The following is a 25507-nucleotide window of genomic DNA, read 5'->3' on the forward strand; positions in this document are numbered from 1 at the left end:
TAACAAAATGTGGAAAAAGTAAAGGGGTCTGAATACTTTCCTAATGCACTGTATGTGTATGAGAGTAGATTCATCTATTGTGTGTATCTGTTTGCGATATTTACTGTCCAATTCCGCTTTCTTCCCACCAGTTTATATGATACATGTGCCTTTGTATCCAATTCCATCAGCAGCCTGTAGTAACAGAAAAGTAACAAAATATTTATTATTCTATCAACATATTATTTCTGTTCAATATAATAGATTTTCCCTTCTTTGCAAAAAAGGAAACTACACAGAATGTCTATAAATGGTTGAATCCTTACAGACTAGACCTCGAAAAACCTTCAGTTTTGCCCCAACACAGAACCTCTTGGTGGATTGAATGGGTCTGTCTGTGTGTGTGTGTGCTTACGTGCGTGCGTATGTGTGTGTGGGTGCGGGTGACAGTCCCTCTGTGGGAGCAGGTGTTTGAGTGGATGATCGGCGGTAGTCTGATTGTCTAACTAATGAGGAAAATGAGGTTTCCTAATGTTCTGAGAAACAGAAAGAACAGATAAAACTTTCAGCCTTTCTTATGATTAGACACATGGTTAAGTGACCTGGCCCACTTCAACAAGCCAAAGAGAACTGCCCATATGTTTACATAACTCACACCTGATGTTATTACATGTAGTGAAAATAAATATACTAACTGAAGGGGATTGAATTATGATGAAATTGTCAGCAGACAATGTAGCCTGGTTCCTTACTCTATGTGTGCCAGCCACATTATCGTTAATAAACCAAGATAAATAACCCTAGAGTCGATTGGCACACCGATGTGTCAATCTAAGTAACATAATACAAAAATCCCCATCCCTATCTGTTTTTTTGCATTGGCTGCGTCTCAATCCACCGCATCCTGAAGGTAACCGGTACTGGCTTAAAAAAATTAATGGAAGTATGAAGGTAGTTTTGTGCCTACCCAAATTAAGGGTTAAATATGTGTAATATATATTTATATATATATATATATATATATATATATATATATATATATATATATATATATATTTCCCGACCGTTCTTATATCTCAGAGATATACACTTCAAAACCTTGTTTGTTATGATTCATTTTTTGACTGTCTTTTTTCCCCATTTATGAATGTGTTATTCAATGCGTTTCTCTGGGCTATAGTAGTAAAGGCCAAATTCAATTATTTATCAAATCATTTTTTGTATATATTTTTGTAATACCTAAAGGGGTCCTAAAATTCTAAATCAAATAGCTAAATGATCCATAGTATAACCATCTTAAAACAATTCCATATGTCAGCTTAGACCCCCCAAACTGCTTAGACTTTTTAGAATTTTAAAGTCAGATTCACTGTCAAGGAAATTGTGAAATTACCTGAGGGCTTGAAAGCAGTCAGTTGAACCACCTGGTAAAGTAGAACAGACATGTTGATGTGTTGGAGATGGAGCAGAATTCTCAAATACACAATAACCATTTAGGAGTGATAGTAGGCTTAATAAGTGGATATGGCCTCTTTAGATGCATAATACCAAACATACCTGGTTTCCTGATGCTGGTTTCAAGGAGAAGCTCACAAAACGACTTTCTTTTCCAAAACTCTCTGAAAGACAAAAAGGTAAAATCCCACCAGTTATTCACCTGGTATTAATGGCATTCATGTCAGGTGGTGTAGAACACCTAAGTGTAATATCCAGACTGCATGACTCTACTAAACCCCTTGTACCACAACCCACCACTACCCAATCCTAACCCAACCCAACCTACCCAAACCCAGCTAACCTGACCAACCCACCACAGCCCATGCCTCACTCCAGCCCCAGGCCCACCCACCCTATTCTGCCTCTCCTACCGTTCTTGATGACCAGTGAGGTGGAGGTGGTGCTGCCGGGGCCTGAGTTCTCGCTGGTCTCTGGGCTGGAGGGACGGGGCAGACTGTGGGTCCACGACTGGGCCGGACCCCTCTGGGACGGCAGGAAGCTGATTGGCTTGGAACAGTTCTACAACCAATAAGAATGTGTTGAGCTGTTTAGATGAGGCTGTCTGATTGTGTATTCAAGCATGTGCATACTGAATTAGCATAATGTTTTTCTCCAGTTTGAACATAATACAAATGTTAGTAAGGATGTCGCTGTATGCTTTTTGGCTCACCGTGAAAGACAAGGCTTTCCTCTTCTCTTTGATCCTCTTTATGGCATTCCTCACCTTTAAGAAAAGCAGACAGCACCCTCAATAGCTTGTACACCCACTGACGTATTTGGCAGTGTCAAGTGGTTGGCATGCCACAGATGGACAACTACATTCTGAGAGAAAGAACTCCCGCTGAAAGAGTTCTTTGAAAACCTACCTCACTGTTGTAAACCGCATACACCAAGAATATGTACAGGCCCTGCAGAAAGGGAAGGACAGAAGACCATAAGATATTACCCATGGCTGTAGACTACCTACAATATGTGCTTTATCCTGGCTTTAGTGAGTTAGACAACTTGTTGATGAGGCTGTGTGGATAGTAGTTCCTGACTCTATGATGATGACCAACTTCTTCCTGCTTGGTGAGAACAGTGGGTTGTTTCTATAAGTATATTCTCTGCTCTGAGGGAGACTGAGGTTTATCTCCTCTCTCCTCTCTTCTGGATGAAACCTCAGTCAATCTAAATTAACTAGCAGCTCTTTGAGGGGTACTCCGGGGCCAGCGGCCAGCTCATTCACATTAATTAACAACCATGCTGGAAGCTCCTGAGAGAAAGAGAGAGAGAGAAAGCCAGGAAAAGAGAGAGAGAGGGAGAGATAGCGAAAGACAGAGAGAGAGGCAGAGAGAGAGAGGAATAGAGGGGAAGTCCAGAGTACCTCCAGCTGATTTACAGGTCTTATCAGGGGTGTGATGGGAAGGGAGGTGGAGGTATATCTGGCGATGGGTCAGCCTGGAGAGCCCGGGAGCCCTGCCATGACCTGTCCTTCAAAGGCCCAGTCTGAGCCACCCTCTCCCCCACACACGTGCATGCATGCACACACACACAAACGCACACACACGCACACACACAAGCACGCCACACCACACACACCGCTCCACTGGACCTGTTGCAGCCCACCTCTGCTTATCTACAGCAGGCCCACCTTCCTCCACTCTTCGTCTCTCTCACCCTCAGTTTCTCTTGAAACCATTACATACAATGATCCTTCGATGGGTGGCTTTGCTCACCTGAAAAGCATTGAGAGCGATGAAGACATACGCCACCACCATGGAGAGGTGCACCAGGACTCCACACAGCCAGGTCAGGCCCAGCACTGGCAGTAGAATAAGGACTGGTCGTGTCACAGCCCTACAGAAGTCAGACTGTCAGGATAGTAAAAACACCCACACTCACGCACCAACCCACATGAACACGCACACTGATGTACGCAAACCTGCACGCTTATATTAAGTGAACATCCTGCATAACTGCATGCAATTAAATGATTTGGCAAAGCTATACTTGATTTGACTGGATTCAATTTAAATTCAGTTTAAGTTTTTCAAAATGTCACATTATTATGTTAAGATTATATACACTGAGTGTATAAAACATTAGGAACACCTGCTCTTTCCATGACAGACTGACCAGGTGAATCCAGGTGAAAGCTATGATCCCTTATTGATGTCACTTGTTAATTCACTTCAATCACTGTAGATGAAGGGGAGGAGACAGGTTAAAGAAGGATTTTGAAGCCTTGAGACAATTGAGACATGGATTGTGCATGTGTGCCATTCAGAGGCTGAATCGGCAAGACAAAATATTTAATTGCCTTTGAACGGGATATAGTAGTAGGTGCCAAGCGTAGTAGGTGCCAAGCGCACTGGTTTGAGTGTGTCAAGAACTGCAATGCTGCTGGGTTTTTCACACTCAACAGTTTCCCATGTGTATCAAGAATGGTCCACCACCCAAAGGACATCCTGCCAAATTGGCAAGCTGTGGGAAGCATTGTAGTCAATATGGGCCAGCATCCCTGTAGAAGACTTTCGACACCTTGTACAGTCCATGCCGCAACGAATTGAGGCTGTTCTGAGGGCAAAAGGGGGTACAACTCAATATTAGTAAGTTGTTCCTAATGTTTTGTACACTCACTGTATATGCTCTGTGTCTCTGATTTGGAAGTTTGGACTTTAAATGTTTTTCCCCCTCCATAAATTCCTCTCAAGGAGTGTAGCAGCCATTTCGGCCCGCTTAAAGGACAGGTTCACTTTTTTTTTAAACCAAATCTGTATTTTGGAATTAAAGGTCATGTTATAGTGTCCAGATAAATATTTTTGTGATTTGGCTGTTTTTGGAGCCTTTGTTCATGTTTTATCTGTGCCCCTGCAACTGCAAAACGAGCATGAGACAGTCTATCGCTGGCGGGTTAAGTTTCTCAAAACCATTGAAATTGCAAAAAAGTGTCTGGACAACGTCACAAAAACGATGCGTGCACTTCAATGGGGCAGAAGGATGTGTGTTGTTGGGATTCTGGATGACCAGATAGCTAGCAACCATGACAAGACGCTGCAATGTGGGGTATCGTAGGTGTCTCTTTTCAGCTAGTTTTATCTTGTTCTTGATACCATGTATTGTTTTGAGGTGTTTTGACTGATGTCACATCTATGCTAATATGGCTCAAATTTGCTTACTAGTTAACCAACAACTGTAACGATGTATTTGATAGACAACAAGTGCTCATTGTAATATTTGTATGTTTTGTTGGAGACAAAATATAGTTTACATGTTGTCAACAATCTAAGCCAGCAATGTATGTTTTGCCCCATCGTTGCGCACGCTTCGGTTTTGTTACTAAACAACCAACCCGTCTATAACATACCATTTACATCCAAAATACAGATTTGGTGAAAAAAAAGTGAACCTGTCCTTTAGTGTCAAAAGTAATACAACAAAAAGCGTAATACACAGAGGACCTTCGATGGCAGTGGAGCAAAAACATGAAATAGTTACTCCTTGGATTCGCATCATGTTTTCATCCTCACAAAGGTTCACAGGGCACTGCAGTCGTGCTCTTCATTCTTTACAATCATCCGTTTCATCTGCTATGTGCTTATACGTGAAATAACATTACGGTTATTTGTTCAAACTTCTATTGCTGTCCTCTTGCTGCACCTGGGCCAGGAGATTGAGTTCACACTGAACTATGTCTACAAGGACAAAGTGAGTAGTTCCTCTTCTTCCTTTGCTTTTCTTTTCAATTTAGTCTTCTTTCTAATCTTGTGACGTCATCACATTCTTACAGGGAACAGATAGACTGCGGAGGGGGCAAAGATGACTTGCTTACTCCTTCACTCTTTTTACGAGCAAATGAACAGGTGATGAATGAGAAGAAAAATTGCATTTCAGAAATCTAGTATGAAATATGGTCTTGGCGTTCATAGATCAGCAGTGTGTACAATATACATGTATTTGTCTTGTCTCTACAGTCGTGGTCAAAGGTTTTGAGAATGACACAAGCATTGGTCTTCACAAAGTTTGCTGCTTCAGTGTTTTTAGATATTTTTGTCAGATGTTACTATGGTATACTGAAGTATAATTACAAGCATTCCGTAAGTGTCAAAGGCTTTTATTGACAATTACATTAAGTTTATGCAAAGAGTCAATAATTGCAGTGTTAACCCTTCTTTTTCAAGACCTCTGCAATCCGCCCTGGCATGCTGTCAATTAACTTCTGGGCCACATCCTGACTGATGGCATCCCATTTTTGCATAATCAATGCTTGGAGTTTGTCAGAATTTGTGGGTTTTTGTTTGTCCACCCGCCTCTTGAGGATTAACCACATGTTCTCAATGGGATTAAGGTCTGGGGAGTTTCCTGGCCATGGCCATGTTTTGTTCCCCGAGCCACTTAGTTATCGCTTTTGCCTTATGGCAAGGTGCTCCATCATGCTGGAAAAGGCATCGTTCGTCACCAAACTGCTCTTGGATTGTTGGGAGAAGTTGCTCTCGGAGGATGTGTCGGAAACCATTCTTTATTCATGGCTGTGTTCTTAGGCAAACTTGTGAGTGAGCCCACTCCCTTGGCTGAGAAGCAACCCCACACATGAATGGTCTCAGGATGCTTTACTGTTGGCATGACACAGGACTGATGGTAGCGCTCACCTTGTCTTCTCCGGACAAGCACCACCCTCCTTTTAAAGCTTCCAGTCTGTTATTCTAACTCAATCAGCATGACAGAGTGATCTCCAGCCTTGTCCTCGTCAACACTCTCACCTGTGTTAATGAGGGAATCACTGATATGATGTCAGCTGGTCCTTTTGTGGCAGGGCTGAAATGCAGTGGAAATGTTTTTGGGGGATTAAGTTCATTTTCATGGCAAAGAGGGACTTTGCAATTAATTGCAATTCATCTGATCACTCTTCATAACATTCTGGAGTATATGCAAATTGCCATCATAAAAACTGAGGCAGCAGACTTTGTGAAAATTAATATTTGTGTCATTCTCAAAACTTTTGACCACGACTCTACACGTAGGCAGCTATGTCGCTATATGAGTATAGCATGTTGCGAACCTTTCCATATTGTTGGGACAGGACTGAACACTAGGCTCTGGTCCCCGTTTAGAGTCCACATTAAGCAGACAATGAGCTCAGTGAAAAGAACACAGACCAACAGACACCCACCCAGACAGAGTCTCTCTCTCTCTCTCTCTCTCTCTCTCTCTCTCTCTCTCTCTCTCTCTCTCTCTCTCTCTCTCTCTCTCTGACCAGGTGGTAGGCTGATAAGACCCACACAACTCCCACTACTTCAAACTCAAACTACCTTATTCTCACACAGTCACTGTCTCTCTGCTCGAATCTGTTCAGTTTGTCTGTGTGGATCTGTCACCTGTGGATTTGAAAACTTCCTATTCTATTGAGCTTCAAATTAAACATATTCTGACTCAGCCCTCAACACACATTTAGCTCATTATATCTCACACATATAAAGCAGACCATGAAAAGCCACCAAGGGTTGGATGTTGGGGTCGAGTCACAGGCACGTGACACGTGTGTTTGTGAGTGAGAGAGCAGGAGAGTCAGGGAAAGAGAGGATGAGTGAGTGGATGAGAGAGAGGATGAGAGAGCGTATGGGAGAGTGGATGAGAGTGTCGATGAGAGAGTGGATGAGAGAGAGAGAGAAACAGATAGAGAAACAGAGAGAGAGAGAAAGAGAGAGAGACAGGGAAAGATATACACTACATGGCCAGATATATGTGGACACCCCTTTACTACCTACAATATGTGCTTTATCCTGGCTTTAGTGAGTTAGCCAACTTGTTGATGAGGCTGTGTGGATAGTAGTTCCTGATTATATGATGATGACCAACTTCTTCCTGCTTGGTGAGAACAGTGGGTTGTTTCTATAAGTATATTCTCTGCTCTGAGGAAGACTGAGGTTGATATCTTCTCCCCTCTCTTCTGGATGAAACCTCAGTAAATCTAAATTAACTAGCAGCTCTTTGAGGGGTACTCCGGGGCCAGCGGTCAGCTCATTCACATTAATTAACAACCATGCTGGAAGCTCCTGAGAGAAAGAGAGAGAGAGAAAGCCAGGAACACAGAGAGAGAGAGGGAGAGATAGCGAGAGAGATATATAGAGAGAGAAAAAGAGAGAAACAGAGAGAGAGAAAGAGAGAGAGACAAGGAAATATATGCACAAATGTATGTGGACACCCCTTCACATGAGTGGATGTAGCTATTTCAGCCACACCAGTTGCTGAATGGCCCATACTGAAGAGCTCAGTGACTTTCAGTGTGGCACCATCATAGGATGCCACCTTTCCAACTAGAGCTGCCCTGGTTAACTGTAAGTGCTGTTATTGTGAAGTGGAAACGTCTAGGAGCAACAACAGTTCAGCCGCGAAGTGGTAGGCCACATAAGCTCACAGAATGGGACAGCCAAGTGCTGAAGCGCGTAACGTGTAAAAATCGTCTGTCCTCGGTTTCAACACTCACTACCGAATTCCAAACTGCCTCTGGAAGCAACGTCAGCACAAGAACTGTTTGTAGGGGGCTTCATGAAATGGGTTTCCATGGCCAAGCAGCCACACACAAGCCTAAGATCACCATACGCAATGCCAAGTGTCGTCTGGAGCGATTAATCACTCTTCACCATCTAGCAGTCCGACGGACTAATCTGGGTTTGGAGGATGCCAGGAAAACGCTACCTGTCCCAAAGCATAGTGCCAACTGTAAAGTTTGTTGGAAGAGGAATAATGGTCTGAGACTGTTTTTTCATGGTTGGGGCTTGGACCGTTAGTTCCAGTGAAGGGAAATATTAACGCTACAGTATACAATGACATTCTAGACGATTCTGTGCTTCCAACTTTGTTTGGGGAAGGCAAGCCCCCGCAGCAATGTTCCAACATCTAGTGGAAAGCCTTCCCAGAAGAGCGGAGGCTGTTATAGCAGCAAAGGGGGGACCAACTCCATATTAATGGCCATGATTTTGGAATTAGATGTTTGACGAGCAAGTGTCCACATACTTTTGGCAATGTAGTGTATATATAGTTGAAGTCGGAAGTTTACATACACCTTAGCCAAATACATTTAAACTCAGTTTTTCACAATTCCTGAAATTTAATCCTAGTAAAAATTCCCTGTCTTAGGTCAGTTAGGATCACCACTTTATTTTAAGAAGTGAAATGTCAGAATAATAGTAGAGTGAATGATTTATTTCAGATTTGATTTCTTTCATCACATTCCCAGTGGGTCAGAAGTTTACATACACTCAATTAGTATTTGGTAGCATTGCCTTTAAATTGTTTAACTTGGGTCAAACGTTTTGGGTAGCCTTCCACAAGCTTCCCACAATACGTTGGGTGAATTTTTGCCCATTCCTCCTGACAGAGCTGCTGTAACTGAGTCAGGTTTGTAGGCCTCCTTGCTCGCACATGCCTTTTCACTTTTCTGCCCACAAATTTTCTATAGGATTGAGGCGGCAGGTAGCTTAGTGGGTAAGAGCATTGTGCCAGTAACCGAAAGGTCGCTAGGTGAAAAAGGTCTGTCGGTGAAAAATCTGTCGATGTGCCCTTGAGCAAGGCACTTAACCCTAATTGCTCCTGTAAGTCGCTCTGGATAAGAGCGTCTGCTAAATGACAAAAAATAAAAATAAATAAAAAAAAAGGTCAGGGCTTTGTGATGGCCACTCCAATACCTTGACTTTGTTGTCCTTAAGCCATTTTGCAACAACTTTGGAAGTATGCTTGGGGTCATTGTCCATTTGGAAGACCCATTTGCGACCAAGCTTTAACTTCCTGACTGATGTCTTGAGATGTTGCTTCAATATATCCACATAATTTTCCTTCCTCATGATGCCATCTATTTTGTGAAGTGCACCAGTCCCTCCTGCAGCAACGCACCCCCACAGCATGATGCTGCCATCCCCGTGCTTCACGGTTGGGATGGTGTTTTTCGGCATGCAAGCGGCCCCCTTTTTCCTCCAATCATAACGATGGTCATTATGGCCAAACAGTTCTATTTTTGTTTCATCAGACCCAAAGACATTTCTCCAAAAAGTACGATCTTTGTCCCCATGTGCAGTTGCAAACCGTAGTCTGCCTTTTTTTATGACGGTTTTGTAGCAGTGGCTTCTTCCTTGCTGAGCGGCCTTTCAGGTTATGTCGATATAGGACTTGTTTTACTGTGCATATAGATACATCTTCACAAGGTCCTTTGCTGTTGTTCTGGGATTGATTTGCACTTTTCGCACCAAAGTACGTTCATCTCTAGGAGACAGAACGCGTCTCCTCCTGCCTTGAAATACATCCACATGTACACCTCCAATTGACTAAAATTATATCAATTAGCCTATCAGAAGCTTCTAAATCCATGACATAATTTTCTGGAATTTTCCAAGCTGTTTAAAGGCACAGTTTGTGTTTGTTAACAAGAAATTTGTGGAGTGGTTGAAAGTTTTAATGACTCCAACCTAAGTGTATGTAAACTTCCGACTTCAACTGTATATATATATATATAGAGAGAGAATGGGCTATAGTGTGGTGACTCACCAGGTCAGGTCAAAGGTGTGGAGTTTAGATGCTGAACTGGGAGTGTGCTTCTTTGCTTGACGACGAGCGCTGGACACCGTCACCATGACAACCCGGCACAGCACCACTGCATTGACCTAGGAGTACACAAAGTCTCAGAACAACCGATGGACATGCCATATTGTTGCATAATGACACGTGTATGACACATTAGTAAACATCACATGCAAGCACACACACACAGAAACGCAAGCGCACACACACACACACACACACACACACACACACACACACGCATGCAATCAAGCAAAGCCAATAAGTGAAGTGAAGCTACATACGACCAAGATTAACAGAACAGGTCCCACAAAGGCCCAAATCATATCAGTCTCCACATTGAGCCAGCAGTGACTGTCTGCTTTGTACTTGTCCAGGGATATCGTCAAGGTTACACCAACAACCACAACAGGCAGACCTGCAAAAATAACACAATATTTTTTGCTTTTAATTCACCAGGTCTCTTATATTCATACAACACATGAATATCTTTAGTGAAGAGAGTTTACATTGCTGTGGTACAGGACCAGAAACTGCAGTAGGCACCAACTGTCCATTCACCAGCCATTCTATTTAGTCTGAACAAAGTGAAAACCTCAGACAGCTGGCCGATATATCTGGGCATCTTATAAAACATCATCATGAGTGTGTTTAGCTTTTTGAATGCACACACTCTTCGAATGAACACAACCTTTGGTCTAGATGAGTTGCGTTCCAGACAGCACTGTGTTCTTACCAAACAATACTGCTATGTACTATATAATATAGGACAGGATCTTATGTGAGTGGATGAGTCCTGTGTGGAATGTATGGGAACATTGTACAGTATCATTAATAATAAGTAGTGATGTGTGATTCTGCAGGGTATTTTACCCCAGCCGATGCCGTAGTACATCTTCATCCTGCGGTCCTCGCTGATGTTGACGGACACCACCTTACTCCACAGCAGTAGCCCCTCCACCAGCATCCAGGAGAAGGAGGCCATGAAGAAGAGGTGCAGCAAGGCCGTCACCAGAAGACATGCCCCCTAGTGGACAGGAGGGACATGGCATTGACATGGTTACTGTCACTATAGATACTTGTCCACTAGTTACTCTTACATGGTGACACAAGTTAAAAAACAATAGAAAGTAACGCACATATAGTACTTTAGTCCAGAGAAGAGAATGGAGTCCTATCATACATTCAACGACAGAAGCAGCTAAAAGCCTACAGACTCCTGGATCACTGACAAAACTGACCCTATGCCCTCCTCTGGTCCATAGTACCCATAACCACAGACAGAGAGTGAGATGTTTAAAGACAGACACAGCCATGTAAAGAGTCCAACCTCATTAGCAGAGGCCCAGTCACTGCACATCAGCAGCAGCTCAGCTATCCCCAGAGCCACGATCAGGTTCTTATGGACAGTGGTGCGGTCAGACTTAGGAACTCTGCCCCCACACCACACCAGGCCAGACAGGGGAGAGGGACACAGAGAGATGATCAAGGTCAGACCAACATACAGACAAACTGACTGTGAGTCAGTCATCATACAGTCATAGAAAACACAGCAGCAATTTGTCTGCTCAGCATGGTAAAGAGAAGTGATTTACAGACAGAGTGAATCATTCAAACAGACAGATGTATTGTACAAGCTAGTAGATTATTCGCTGGAGCAGGGCACCACTCACCCCACAGCGAAGAAGAGGATGAAGGTGAAGAGTAGGCCACACAGAGACACTCCACAGCCAATGAACGTCATCACCTGGAGGGCTCTCTCATTCTCTGGACTCCTCTGTCACACAGACACACATGAGTAGGTATCAGAGATTATAAACTGGGTGGTTCGAGCCCTGAATGCTGATTGGCTGACAGCTGTGGTATATCAGACCGTATACCACGGGTATGACAAAACATTTATTTTTACTGTTCTAATTACGTTGGTAACCAGCAGTGGTGGAAAACGTACCCAATTGTCATACTTGAGTAAAAGTATAGATACTTTAATAGCAAGGTACTCAAGTAAAAGTGAAAGTCATCCAGTAAAATACTACTTGAGTAAAAGTCTAGTTTGGTTCTAAATATACTTAAGTATGAAAACTAAATGTAATTGCTAAAATATACTTAAGTATCAAAAGTTAAAGTAAAAGTATAAACCATTTCAAATTCCTTATGTTAAGCAAAGCAGATGGCACCATTTTCTTGTTTTGAAAATGTACGGATAGTCAGGGGCACACTCCAACATCATTTACAAATGATGCATTTGTGTTTAGTGAGTCTACCAGATCAGAGGCAGTAGGGATGACCATGTGTTCTCTTGATAAGTGCGTGAATTGGATAATTTTCCTGTCCTGCTAAGCATCCAAAATGTAATGAGTACTTTTGGGTGTCAGGGAAAATGTATGGAGTAAAAAGTACATTATTTTCTTTAGGAATGTAGTGAAGTAAAAGTAAAAGTTGTCAAAAATATAAATAGTAAAGTAAAGTACAGATACCCCCAAAAACTACTTAAGTAATACTTTAAAGTATTTTTACTTAATCACTTTACACCACTGGTAACCAGTTCATAATAGCAATAAGGCAACTCAGGGGTTTGTGATATATGGCCAATATACCACGGCTAAGAGCTGTGTCCAGGCACTCCGCGTTGCGTTGTGCGTAAGAACAGCCCTTAGTCGTGGTATATTGGCCATATACCACACCCCGTCGGGCCTTATTGCTTAACTATAAAACAGGTTGTTTGGATCCTGGATGCTGATTGGTTGATATGCGGGAGTTGTGGGATAACAACTCCCAAAAAAGACCATGATGTGTTAATGTCATAATTCAACTGTTCGTAGCCCAGGCAGGACATTCATAAATGTAATCTCCCTCAGGAAAAAAGCGTCTACATATTATTTTTCCATGCTACTATTTGGTTTGCAACAGCTGGGGGTTGTATAAACCTACCTGTCTGCCTCTACGAGCTGTGCAACTATGTATTATTTTTACAAATGCAATCCCTCCCGTGCCAGCAAAGAAGAGGAACGCACTGGCTGTCACCAACCAGCACCAGGACCATGGACAGTTCTTCCACTCGTGTCATTAATGGAAACGTCACTATTAACATCACCAACTAGCTTGGTTAGCTCGGACTCGCCAACCATAATAGAGGCCTATTGGATATTTATTAAATCAATATTTATTGAAGTTCTTTGGTCTCATCATCATTGAATATTTGCTAGCTAGCTACATGCCAATAATTTGTTTAGCATAGCAACATCGAATGAATAGAATGATTAGAATTAACGACTGGGTCAAAACATGAGAAAGGAACTAACGACCAGCCCGCTTGGGTAGCAACTTCACAATGCAAAACATTTTTAAGTCTTTAAAATCATGTTTTTAATGAAAACAATTTTTTCCCTTTTTCGTGATATCCAATTGGTAGTTACAGTCTTGTCCCATCGCTGCAACTCCCCTGCAGACTCAGGAGAGGCGAAGGTCGAGAGCCATGTGTCCTCCGAAACACGACCCTGCCAAGCTGGACTGCTTCTTGACACACTGCTCACTTAACCCAGAAGCCAGCCACACCAATGTGTAGGAGGAAACAACGTCTAGCCGGCGACCGAAGTCAGCGTGGAGGTGCCCGGCCCGCCACAAGGAGTCGCTAGAACGCGATGGGACAAGAAAATCCCGGCCGGCCAAACCCTCCCCTAACCCGAATGACATTTTATCATTAAAAACATTATTTTAGAGAGTACATTTTTTTTGCATCGTGATGGTCGTTAGTTCTTTTTTCATGTTTTGACCCACTCAGAACAGCCTTTGTCGGGAGTTGTCACATGATAATTCCCGGGTTCTCAGGCATTATTACTTAACTATACAGACTATAAGTGTCTGTTGACTACTGTCTATTGTACTATTTCACAATGTGGAGGATAGAATGGACCTTAACCTGGACTTCATAGACTTGCATCAGCAGGGCAAAGTTGGTGGTGTGGTTGCAGAAGCAGACAGTGGAGTCATACTGTTTAGAGATGACTGCACAGCCTTTAGTAGACCACCACCCACCTGCCTCTGGCCTAGAGGGGGACAACAGTTTTACACTTTCATAAAAATGTATGGTAACCATTACACTAATAAATCAAACACTGATTTCTATAGATGTAAGCAGGTTAGCGTGTTTCGTCATGAATCTTGTTCTGGAGGCAGCTCTGCAGATTGGTCACTAGCTGGCACAGCCACAAAGTCATACAATCTGATTTTAAACCTAACCCTAACCTTAATCCTAACCTTAACCACACTGCTAACCCTAATGTCTAATCCTAACCTTACATTTTTACAATATAGCCAATTTTGACTTTGCAGCTGGCCATCTAGTAGAAATCGCTCAGTTCTGCCTCCAGGAAAAGACTCATCCCAATAAACGTCAACCTGCTAGACATAATGGCAGAGAATGTGCTGTCACTATACTCACATCAGATCAAAGTCCCAGAATGCACAGATTGGGTCATACACGGTCCCTGCAGGATTCTAAAGGAATTGATGGAACAGGACATAATTTCCCACTTACAGTAAAGGACAGGCTTATGAAGGAGATAGAGGGATATATCATATTCTCTGTGAAAGAGGCAGAGGTATATAGTGTATAGAGGAAATATAGTCCATGTGAGTGTGAGACACTGAGGTCCTTACTTGAGCTCTGTGTTGGAGCTGGAAGCGTACAGCCATGCTGACAGGCTGTCCATCCCCCAGGACTGTAGTAGAGATGACAGAGGAGCCCAGGATGGTGCCCAGGTACCTGACACACATAGCACAGCACAGGCCATATGGTGACAGTCACACATAAGGCTGTGTATCAACACTGGATCATGCTCAGTAGGCACTAATGGAGAAAGAAATCTTAATGGAAAATTACCGGGACAGTTGCTGCTCAATATGCGATATGTGACTAGAATGGCGTTGGAAACAACAGCCAACTTTCTGGGACATAGACATGTCTTATATGGGCAGAAAGCTTACATGATTGTTCATCTAACTACAGTGTCCAATTTCCAGTAGCTATTACAGCAAAAAAATACCATGCTATTGTTTGAGGATTGTGTACAACAACAAAACACTTTTATCACGGCAACTGGTTTGATACATTCACCTCCGAAGGTTAATAATGTACTTACATTCAGTAATCTTGCTCTGATTTGTCATCCTGAGGGTCCCAGAGATAAAATGCAGTGTCGTTTTGTTTGAAAAATCCATTTTTATATTCAAACGTAGGAACTGGGTTCTACAGTTTGACCCCACTGCTGTCTCTGGCTCCACACCCACCCCCGCCCGGCCATCTAGAGGTGTGAAGGTTAGTGTCTTTTCTGTAGGGAAGCTAATGATCCATCATGTATGACATTCCTGGGAGTGTGTAAACTTAAATTTTTTATTACCATAGTGTTTTTGTATGTTCTCTATAGTTATGTACTTGAAAATGTATACATTTATCAATTCAGCACATTTGGGAAAACTCCTGGCAGACTTGATACAAAATATTGTGTAGTGATGTAATTCTTCACTGGAGCAGTCTGAGACGTTGCACACACACTGCTGCCATCTTGTGGACAACATCTAAATTACACCTAGAATCCTACATCACTGTCTGGCCTTTTGCTTGCATTTCAAAGATCATGCAACAACAAAAATATTGAAAACGCATGTTTTTTGGTTTGTATTATCTTTTACCAGATCTAATGTGTTGTATTCTCCTACATTAATTTCACATTTCCACAAAGTGTTTCCTTTCAAATGATATCAAGAATATGCATATCCTTGCTTCAGGTCCTGAGTTACAGGCAGTTAGATTTGGGTATGTCATTTTAGGCGAAAATTGAAAAAATGGATCCGATCCTTGGACTGATTCAAATCTACAGTAATTAATGAAAAAACGACTCGCCCTGTTTAAAATTATTTCTCCTCATTTCGTGCCTACTGAACGTGACCTTGGTCTAAAACATTTCAGAGTTCTCGTCTTCCGTACCTCTGGATGCCATCAGTGACGATGGGAAACATTGTGATGTTCTCCTCTGAGTTGAAGAGAGGCCGCAGGGAACTGTACCACGTGTTGACCACAGTCACCTTCTGGAAGCCTGCTCATACAACATCAACATAAACAACACATCTCCACTAACCAAACTGAGTGTCACTGTCTTCTAAGAACACTAGACAGTTTAACATGCAGCACTAAGTGGAAACACAGATCAATGCTATGTCTCACAATAGCCAGTTAATATAGATTGTAATGAATAGTTGACTAAAGGCCTTGGGAGTGCAAATGCATGAATACATACTGTCTGTACCATGCATTGACAAGTCTGTACCAGTACATATCCTGCTGGGCACAAACTGGTTGAATCAATGCTGTTTCAACGTCATTTGTCAACTTATTGTGACTTGGAATCTTTGTGGAAAATACATTGCATTTGAAAAAACTGTTGTTTTGAGAGTGAAATTTCAACATAGACAAACCTTGTATAAAATATGTTGAATTTGTACCTTTAAAACAATGTCAGATCTTCAACGTTATATCCACTATCAGAAAAAAACACAATTTGTCTGGGCAGCACCTCCTACTAGAGAATGTATTTATTTACAGCTACCGATCCAAGGTTTAAACCAAGCTTTGATATTTGTCACTGACTATTACCAATGTGCTATCGTGAGAATGATTGTTGAGAGATCTACACTTAAAAACTAAATAGATTCATTGTTGCAATGGAAGTAATTCTAAAGGGTAGGTTTAACAGAGTGAATGAAATGTGAATATACTTAATCACTCATATATCATCAATTATGCTATTTAGGCCTATATAGCATTTTCAAAGTCATCAACAGCTGTTGTTTCGATTAAACCCAGAATTCAACTAATACATTAGGCCTAGGGTTTCAAGTTCTGGTTGATTTAAAATGTAATGATATTTAGTGATGTTGAATTGTGTATGGTTGGTTGTCAACACAGCCAAACATCAACTTCTGCTTGGATAGTTCCATCTGTGCCCCTGACTTGGTTCTGGCTTTAATTCCACTTTGTATATAAATGAATAATTGATATGTTGGATTCACGTCTCCATCCCAACCAAAATCTAAGTTAAAGAATAGGAGTAAATCAAACGTTGTTGAAAGTGCATTTAAAGTTTGATTTAGTCCTATTCTTTAGTTTAGATTGTTGGTTGAGATGTAGACGTGAATCCAACATATACATTATTCATTTGTAGACAAACTGGAATTAAAGCCGGACTTAGTCAGTGGCACAGATGGAACTATCCAAGCAGAATATAAATATCCTTCAAATGTTGATATTTGGTTGCATTGACAACCAAACACAATTGAATATCACTTTTGAAATACAATAAATAGCCTATTAACTTGTCGACAAGTTAATAAATTATATGTTGGATTAACGTCTCATACTCAACAAAAATAAAAGTTAAAGAATGTGTTTAAGCCAGTGGCTCAGATGGAACTACCCAAGCAGTAGTCACTATCCACTGGGCATAGACGTCAGTTCAATGTCTTAATTTACATTTGGTTGAGTTGTCAACTAATTTGAATTCAACGTGAAATCAACAAAAAACGTCACCATGTCATTGGATATATATATATTTTTTTATAAGACGAACTGCCCTTACGTTGATAACTTTTTACAAATCCAATTAGTTTTCCACATTGATTCAATGTCATCACATAGATTTTTTGGGTTGAAATGACGTGGAAACAATGTTGATTCAACCAGTTTTTACCCGGTGTCACATCTCCTTTAAATGTTGATATTTGGTTAGGTTGTCAACCAAACACAATTCAATATTACTTTTGTAATACAGTAAATAGCCTAAGGTTAAGGCTATCTTACAAACTAATGTAACATTCAACCTTATGTAACTATACATTTATTTTTATATAATCATATAAAGCGTGTATGTTCAAGATAACATGGATAGGTTGTCAGGTCTGTGGATATCTTCACAATTGCTGTAATAATCTGCGCAGAATCTCGAAAGGCATTGATCACTTGCGCCATGTACTTTTAATGTAATCTCAACTGCAATCCAGGTCATTTAGTTATGCTATTAGATGAAGCAAAGTGATAACACATCAATTTGTTGTATAAATAAAGAAAATATCTGACATTGTATTCCCATTTGAACTTTGCTGTGATTTTAAATGGTTGAAAGCGCAGTGATAGACATTTGGGTGTAAACCAAAAACATGACATTGTTTTTCCATTGGAATTTGGTTGTGCTTTTAGATGGTTGAAAGCATTGTGATAACACATTGGAAATTTAACAAACTTTTGGTTTTAGTTTTGAGTGGGTGAATATAGGTTGTAATCTCATTGATCAACATCTCAACCAAAAATTACCCAATTATCCACATTGAAATGACATGGTGTGCCCAGTGGGATATGCCTACAAAACTGTGCTTGATAAATGCGTGGTATGTCAAATAAAATCCTGCTTCACTAGGTGTTTACTGTTAGTGGAATGCATGGTTGAGACTGTAAAGCACTAGGCTATGGCTGAAGGAGTGCAGATGAGATACGCTCTCAGGGCTGTCTCTCACCGTTGTCATGGAGATTCTGCATGTTCTGCGTGGGGACTGAGATACAGTCTATGTTGGTGTCGCTCTCTACGTCTCGACCACAGAACTTAGGCCCACTAGATCTCTCTCCCAGTCTCTGCTGCCGAACCTCCAGCTCTGAATCACATAAAGACATATTCTCAGTGGAATTAACATAATACTATAGTAAGAGGAATGGTTGTAGTACTGGTACCGAGTCAATGTGCAGGGGTACGAGGTAGTTGAGGTAATTGAGGTAATACAGTATGTACATGTAGGTAGGGGTAAAAGTGACTGGACAATCAGGATAGAAAATAAACAGAGTAGCATCAGCAGCGTATGTGAAGAGTGTGAAAGTGTGTTTATGTGTGAATGTGTGTGTGGCGTCAATATGTATGTGTGTGTGTGTGTGTGTGTATGTGTGTGCGTGTGTGTGTGTGTGTGTGTGTGTGTGTGTGTGTGTGTGTGTGTGTGTGTGTGTGTGTGTGGAGTGTCAGTGTAGTATGTTTGAGTGTGTGGGTAGAGTCTAGTGAGTGTGCATAGAGCTAGTGAAGAACTAAGGAAAGGACCAGCATGGAGCTCATGTGGCGGGGTCTAAAAGAAGTCCAGATGTCTCTGCATAGCAGTAAACACACAACACAAAGCAAGACCGAACCAATAACATTTTTAAGTGGCCAATTCTGAATTAGATATTATCGGTTCGATATTGATTTGTGTTGTAGTATGTCTGTCCCATAGAGATCCTATTATAGTGTTCTAATTCCTAATTCTATGGTCGGTCCGCTCTCTCAGCCTTTCAGCAGCACACAGAACACACTCTAACAGTCTAGAGAATGTACTGTAATCTACTAAGTGACTCACTGATGTTGGAGCTGTGGATGAGTAGATGGTCCGTTTCTGCCATCAGCCGAGTGCTCAGACTGGTCACCATGCGGTCAATGCTCTTGACCACAGCCATCGGTCCACTCACCACCTAGGACAAGGTGGGGATAAGGGTATGGGGTTGAATCATAGAGATATACTGGTCATTGGTAGGGCCAGGAGTTTCACCTGACCACGTGACCTGACCAGGATATTAAGCCTATAACTAGGACCCAGAGTTTGGTCAGGCGGTCAGGAGACTCCTGGCTGTAGTTATTGGATAGAGCAGACACTGTGGGTGAAGCAGTGCTATGTGGATGAGGAAAGCCACAGTGTTTCAGTCCTCAAGCTGCTCTAATACATTCAGTCTGGCTATGCTGTACTGCTGTGACCTTGGAGGGTAGAGAGGCCTGGGGGAGGGGAGGTGGGGGAGGTGGGTGAAATGGGGGAGGCAAGATCTGCAACAATATGAACGCTTATCATATGGCTAGCACTAGGATACATAGACATGAAATACTTGCTGTTTATATGAAGTATAATATTAGACATGTCTGAGTAATTGTTTTGGATGGGATCTGTTAACCATAATAGCACAAAACACTTCACTGTGTTCCTTTGAAGAACATTCAACAAAGACAATAATGGATATTATCTTCAAAATGTTCACACACATTTGAAAATTCCCAGAGATCATAATAGTCAGTGAAAAAGTGCTGCATCAATATACAAATTCAACCTGTTTATTGTCATGCCCGATTTTCATGCAATCTAGAGCAGATTAAATTGAGTGTATCTGCGATTAAGTTTGATCAAGATTCAACCCTATGTGCTCTGTACAAGTACACTAATCTAGCCAAGTGTAACCATTCATTTGATAGTTTTTCATTCACATTATCCATTTGAGCTTACTGCCCTCTAGTGGAGATATGCTCAAATAACACTGTAATACTCTTGTTTATGTTCCCAACACCTTGGCGGCTCTACCTCCACCTGTTCCCAGTCATTGTTTTAGCCTGCCTCTCTGGTACCTGATGTAAGAAGGGCTTTATAAAAACTTTTGAATAATTGATTGGTACCTGTTTGATGGCCTGCCACTTGGGGGCGTTGTCCTGGCTGATGATGCTGTCAGCCACAGTGATAAAGGTGTGGCTGAGCTCCCCGGCGCTGGTGGTGGCCAGGCTGTCGTTGCCTACTGCGGCCGTGTCTGTGGGCACGTCTGCAACCCGCGCTAGCAGCTGGACCAGGGACAGCATGTCCCCTGGCTGCAGCCCCTCCCTAGTGTCCTCCAGGGCCTGCCTGGACATGTTGAGCAGACTGGACGCCTGACCCCAGCTCATCTGGCCCCCTGGCTGCTCCCCCATCACACCCTCCATGCCCTAATACACAAGCATGCACACACACACACACACACACACACACACACACACACAGCAGAGGATGGAGAGGAAGTCAAAAACAGGGTTAAAATAATATTGAACATAGCTCACTGACAGAACAACCAATTCACTGACAGAACAACCAATTCACTGACAGAACAACCAATTCACTGACAGAATAACCAATTCACTGACAAAACAACCAATTCACTGACAGAACAACCAATTCACTGACAGATCAACCAATTCACTGACAGAACAACCAATTCACTGACAGAACAACCAATTCACTGACAGAACAACCAATTCACTGACAGAACAACCAATTCACTGACAGAACAACCAACGATTTACAGTAATCAGTCTTTACCTGCGTTCCATTGGAGAGCTGCATGAGCTGGTGCATGAAGGGACTGGGATGGGAGCGCTGAGACTCACTCAACTCCTTCATCTTAACATAGCGCTCTGTAACAAACAGTCATGTCAGAGACAGTCCATGGTTCCTCTCTGATGTTTGGTGAGGGTAGTTACTAGCATTGTACAAAGTCACAAATATTCATGTTCAGTCAGTTTCCCTAATGTGATGCAAAATTCATTTCACTTGTCTGTTCAGAAGTAGACAACTTATGGGTGTACAGTAACGAGCCATGCAGTACTGTGATAGCCCTCTTTGTTACAGTATGTAAGTAATGGTCTGGTCCTAGGTAGTGGCAGTCTAGGTCTCACCCCTGCTGGTCCTGCAGATGAAGGGCAGTGTGGTGGAGCAGTCCGCAGAGTCATACAGGGGGAGCTGTTGGCTAGACCAGCCCTTTAGAGTCCTGCAGCCCTGCATCGCCCTCTGCCTGTGGACCGCTGCTCACACAACACACACACACACACAGCATGAGACAGCTCCAGTGACTACATCATCTGTTCTACCAAAGTTAATGGAAATACATTTAAATGACTCGCTTGCATCAAGTGAGTTCTTGATTTTGTGACACTTTTGTTTAATCCATAGTCCTCTAAGTATTTTGTTTATTTTAGCATGCTGTAGCCTAACATAACATATTTGAAATCTAAAGCAATTTATAAGAGAAATACCATAATATTTTAATATTCATCATATTCAACAACCTTTGAAAACACAGACAATTCCTTGCAATTGATTTGACCGTGTTTTTACTGAGAATGGATGCCAGCAAAAAGCCCATCCATCGTGAGTCAGTTCACTTGTTACACATAGCAATGAAATCCATTATTTTTCATGACGGTTAAACATTTTGTTGCTTTTCACTATTGAGTAGAGCTCCATTCTCTTCGTAAAGCAGACCTCATACTTGCACGAAGCCCCGTCCCTCTGCCCTCCACATGGCCTTTAGCCAGTGAACCATGCTAACCAGTTTCCTCTCCCCCATGTCTCTCTCTCAGACAGACATAGTGGATGTGTTCAGGCAGACAGCCACTGGCTTCACTGGCCTCTTTAGAGGTAGATCACCTTGAATGATTCCAACAACCAACTGACGGAAGACTGGGAACAACCACCACTGCCTCGGTATTGGATTAGTAATAGAAATGGATTGGTCTGGAAGAAGGGCTATAGGTTTGCCATAGAATGTCCTATTGAGGAGGTACCATAAGATAATTAAAATGCTATGTGAAAGAATCAAAAGACCTACATTCTGATCAAAACCTGCAGGAGGCCACCCAAATAATGTGAGCTGAATTTTATGAGTGAACAAATCCTTCATCAATGTAAAGTACCGCAATAGGAGCAGGAGACCACAAGGGGGCAGGTGAAACAATATGGCTGACAGAAAGTTTTGGCCAAGATTCAACTGCTATGTAGGGGTATCTCATTGCTGTGTGACTGTAGGTGCAGTCTCACCTGGACAGAACAGCATGGCTGGCACCTCTCTGACCACTGGGTGACGGGTCATATTATCAATACTCCAGGTAAAGATAGCGTCCTGGGTCAAAGATGAGCAGCCATTCAGGGCACGGAACTGCCTCTGCTCCAAGGCTGTGTCCCAGACATTCAGATCTGTGATATTCCCTACAAAGGGCTCAGTGAAGTTCCCCCCAAACGAGTCCTGGTCCTGCCCCAGGATAAGTATGCCATCTCCATGTATGTCCCTGGGGGTGTCAGACCCGGAGCCCATGTCCCCCCTCTCCCCATCCACATAGATGGCCCAGTGGCCGTCAGTCTTGCGCCAGGTGACACAGAGGTGGTGCCAGGCCCCATCGTTGGGGAAGGATGCCTTGTAGGGGCGGTGCTGCCCATGAACAATGAGCGCCAGCAGGATGCGTCCTGTCCCGTCCAACTGCCCGCGCAGCTGGAACTCGTTGGTGAAGACGGCCGCGGCGTAGGAGTACATGGTGGACACCTGGTACCACTGGGGGTCCCACTGCACGCGGACGCACACGCTCACCGCTGGCATTGCCGGGAACGTCATGTTGACACGGCCGTAGCCCTCCTGGGAGTCCCTGGGGAAGTTCAGGGCTTGGAACAACACATCTAAACAGGTAGAGACAGAAGGAGATCACTTTCAATGCTAACCCTAACCCAAACCCACAACACCAAAGTACAGATCATCATGCAATATTGCATCAGGACATACCGATCTAAGATCTTAATTTGAGCCAATTTTCTACAGCAGAAAAACAATCCTGCAGCAATAGGAAATGTGAATTATTATGTGGATTATAATTAATTGACATTTTTGTAGGGATTGATCAATTGTTTCATTAGGGCAAATCAAGTCTGACATTTCAAAGTGGAAATGACAAAGTTTAGAAGCCTTTTAAAAACTAAAATACACTACAAGTTTGCGTTTCCTGCTATGAAGGAAAATTCTCAGCAACAAAAGAGTGATCAAATTATGATCCTACATCTGTAGGTGTTTAAGTTATTAACTCACACTGTTTGGTGAGGGCCAGAGACCTGCTAGTTGGTCTGTTGGGGTCCCTGACCCATATGGGTCCATGCAGGCCTGCCTGCCTCTGGAGCTCCAGGGTTCCGTCCTCGTCTTCAGGTTGGCCCAGGGTGGTGAGGGAGCTGAACTGGCCCCTGCAGAAGCTCCCTGCCTGGGAGAGGTCCAGGGACACGTTGACCAGCTGGAACACCCAGTCTGATGTTTGATGGACCAGGCGCAGACTGCTGCCCTCTGTCAATATGACACCAGGAACACACAACCACAAATAGGCATGGATCAGTCCACATGTGGATATCACACTTTACAGGAACACCTCTATCATCTCTTTGAGCAAATCTCTATGGAAACAACATGGAATAGCCTTGATGTACAAAAGAGTTTCAAGCATCATACATCAGATTGTAAGAGTTGCTGCCATGGCATTGAAAGTGATTGACAGTTCCAGAACTCACCTTCTGAGCCCCTCTCTCCTCTGTCTAGCCCTGGCTGTGTTGGCTCACATTCACACAGCACCTACCATAAAGGAAAACATTTACACTGCTTTATTCTGTTGGCTATGGCATAGACATGTAATATCCTTGATATTTATTTATCCAATAATCTCAAAATAGAAACAAACCGAATAATCAGTCAAATTAGTAGTTGTGTTAAGCCTATCAAACTTATCAGATCTACCAACGAATGCATTCATTTCTAAAATAAAACACTGAAAATGTGAACTTGTTTTTTTCTCCAAATGATTTCATAGTTTACGTAAGAAAGGAATAGACATTACCACTATGCAACAGAGCAGAACCGGAGTCAGCAGGGTTCCAGTCATCTCTACTTCTCAATGTTCCACAGCTGGAAGAAAACAAAATGCTTACTGGCCTCTGCCTTTCAGGGAACATTTAGGTTAACTTCAATGGATCATGCTGTAGTCTCTTTTCATATCAAAGACAAATTCACTTCTGTTCAACAATACAATGACTAACACAGCACAAAAACATGTGTGGTTAAACAATATTTGAAAGATGATAGATACTATACTATATGTTTTGTATATTTCAAAGAGAACTATGTCAAATAAAATAGCTTTACACTACTCCTCATCTAACACATATAAAAGGTACCTCAGAACCAGACTGCAACATGTGATGAGTAACTGGGCTTACTGTAGACTTGTAGTGAACAGGCTGCTCCTGCTCCAGCTCTCACTGCTCAGTGTTACGCCAAGGCTGCTGTAACTCTCCTTACGTCCTGATGACCACTACTCCGATGTACTGTGTGTCCTCTGACATATGCCCAGTCCATTCATCCAGTGTCCAGCTCCAGTCTCCAGCATGTCCTGGCTAACTGGCCTCTGTGGCGAAGCCTCTGCCGTACATGGTGAGGAGTGTCCGTCTGATGCTGCCAGCCAGGAGGTACAAATCACAGCCTTTCTGTCCAACAGTCCACCTCTGCCTCCAGCCAGCCTACTCTCCCCTCTACCTCCACCTTCCTCAGCACCCTTGAATCAGAAGCACACTTTGTCATGCAAATAGGGCCATTAAAAAAAAAGATCCCTACTAACGCAAGCAGTGTCAAGCGCTTGGCACAGAGAGTTATTCAAGACCAGCAGGGTGGTAGGCATTTTAGCACCCCTCCGATTAATGTCGCTACTGCTGCTGAGTTCCTTTAAGTTTACTGTATACATACGGTATCAGTACATTACGTAGTCAAAGAGACGCCATTCACTACAGATGATAATAAATGCAACCAAAGTAAATGATAGGGCATCATCTA

General features: G+C 42.6%; 1 protein-coding gene across 1 annotated transcript; it reads right to left on the reverse strand.

The window, feature by feature from the left end:
- On the reverse strand, positions 1 to 25185 carry LOC121550686 (adhesion G-protein coupled receptor D2-like). Its single transcript, XM_045227049.1, has 27 exons — positions 24898 to 25185; positions 24519 to 24586; positions 24196 to 24256; positions 23729 to 23974; positions 22696 to 23325; positions 21555 to 21680; positions 21199 to 21293; positions 20529 to 20828; positions 19836 to 19862; positions 19453 to 19564; positions 18595 to 18729; positions 16016 to 16124; positions 14689 to 14794; positions 14471 to 14526; positions 13949 to 14075; positions 11703 to 11806; positions 11360 to 11462; positions 10903 to 11056; positions 10314 to 10447; positions 9997 to 10112; positions 3195 to 3315; positions 2343 to 2384; positions 2147 to 2200; positions 1848 to 1995; positions 1537 to 1598; positions 1373 to 1403; positions 1 to 174 (listed from the first exon to the last, which is right to left on the reverse strand). Exons 2-27 carry the CDS (start codon positions 24561 to 24563, stop codon positions 167 to 169), a joined length of 3252 nt encoding a protein of 1083 aa, XP_045082984.1. The 5' UTR covers positions 24564 to 24586; positions 24898 to 25185; the 3' UTR covers positions 1 to 166.
- Between the last annotated feature and the right edge of the window lie 322 nt (positions 25186 to 25507).

Source organism: Coregonus clupeaformis, chromosome 18, assembly GCF_020615455.1.
Source record: "Coregonus clupeaformis isolate EN_2021a chromosome 18, ASM2061545v1, whole genome shotgun sequence".
Taxonomy (NCBI): Eukaryota; Metazoa; Chordata; class Actinopteri; order Salmoniformes; family Salmonidae; genus Coregonus; species Coregonus clupeaformis.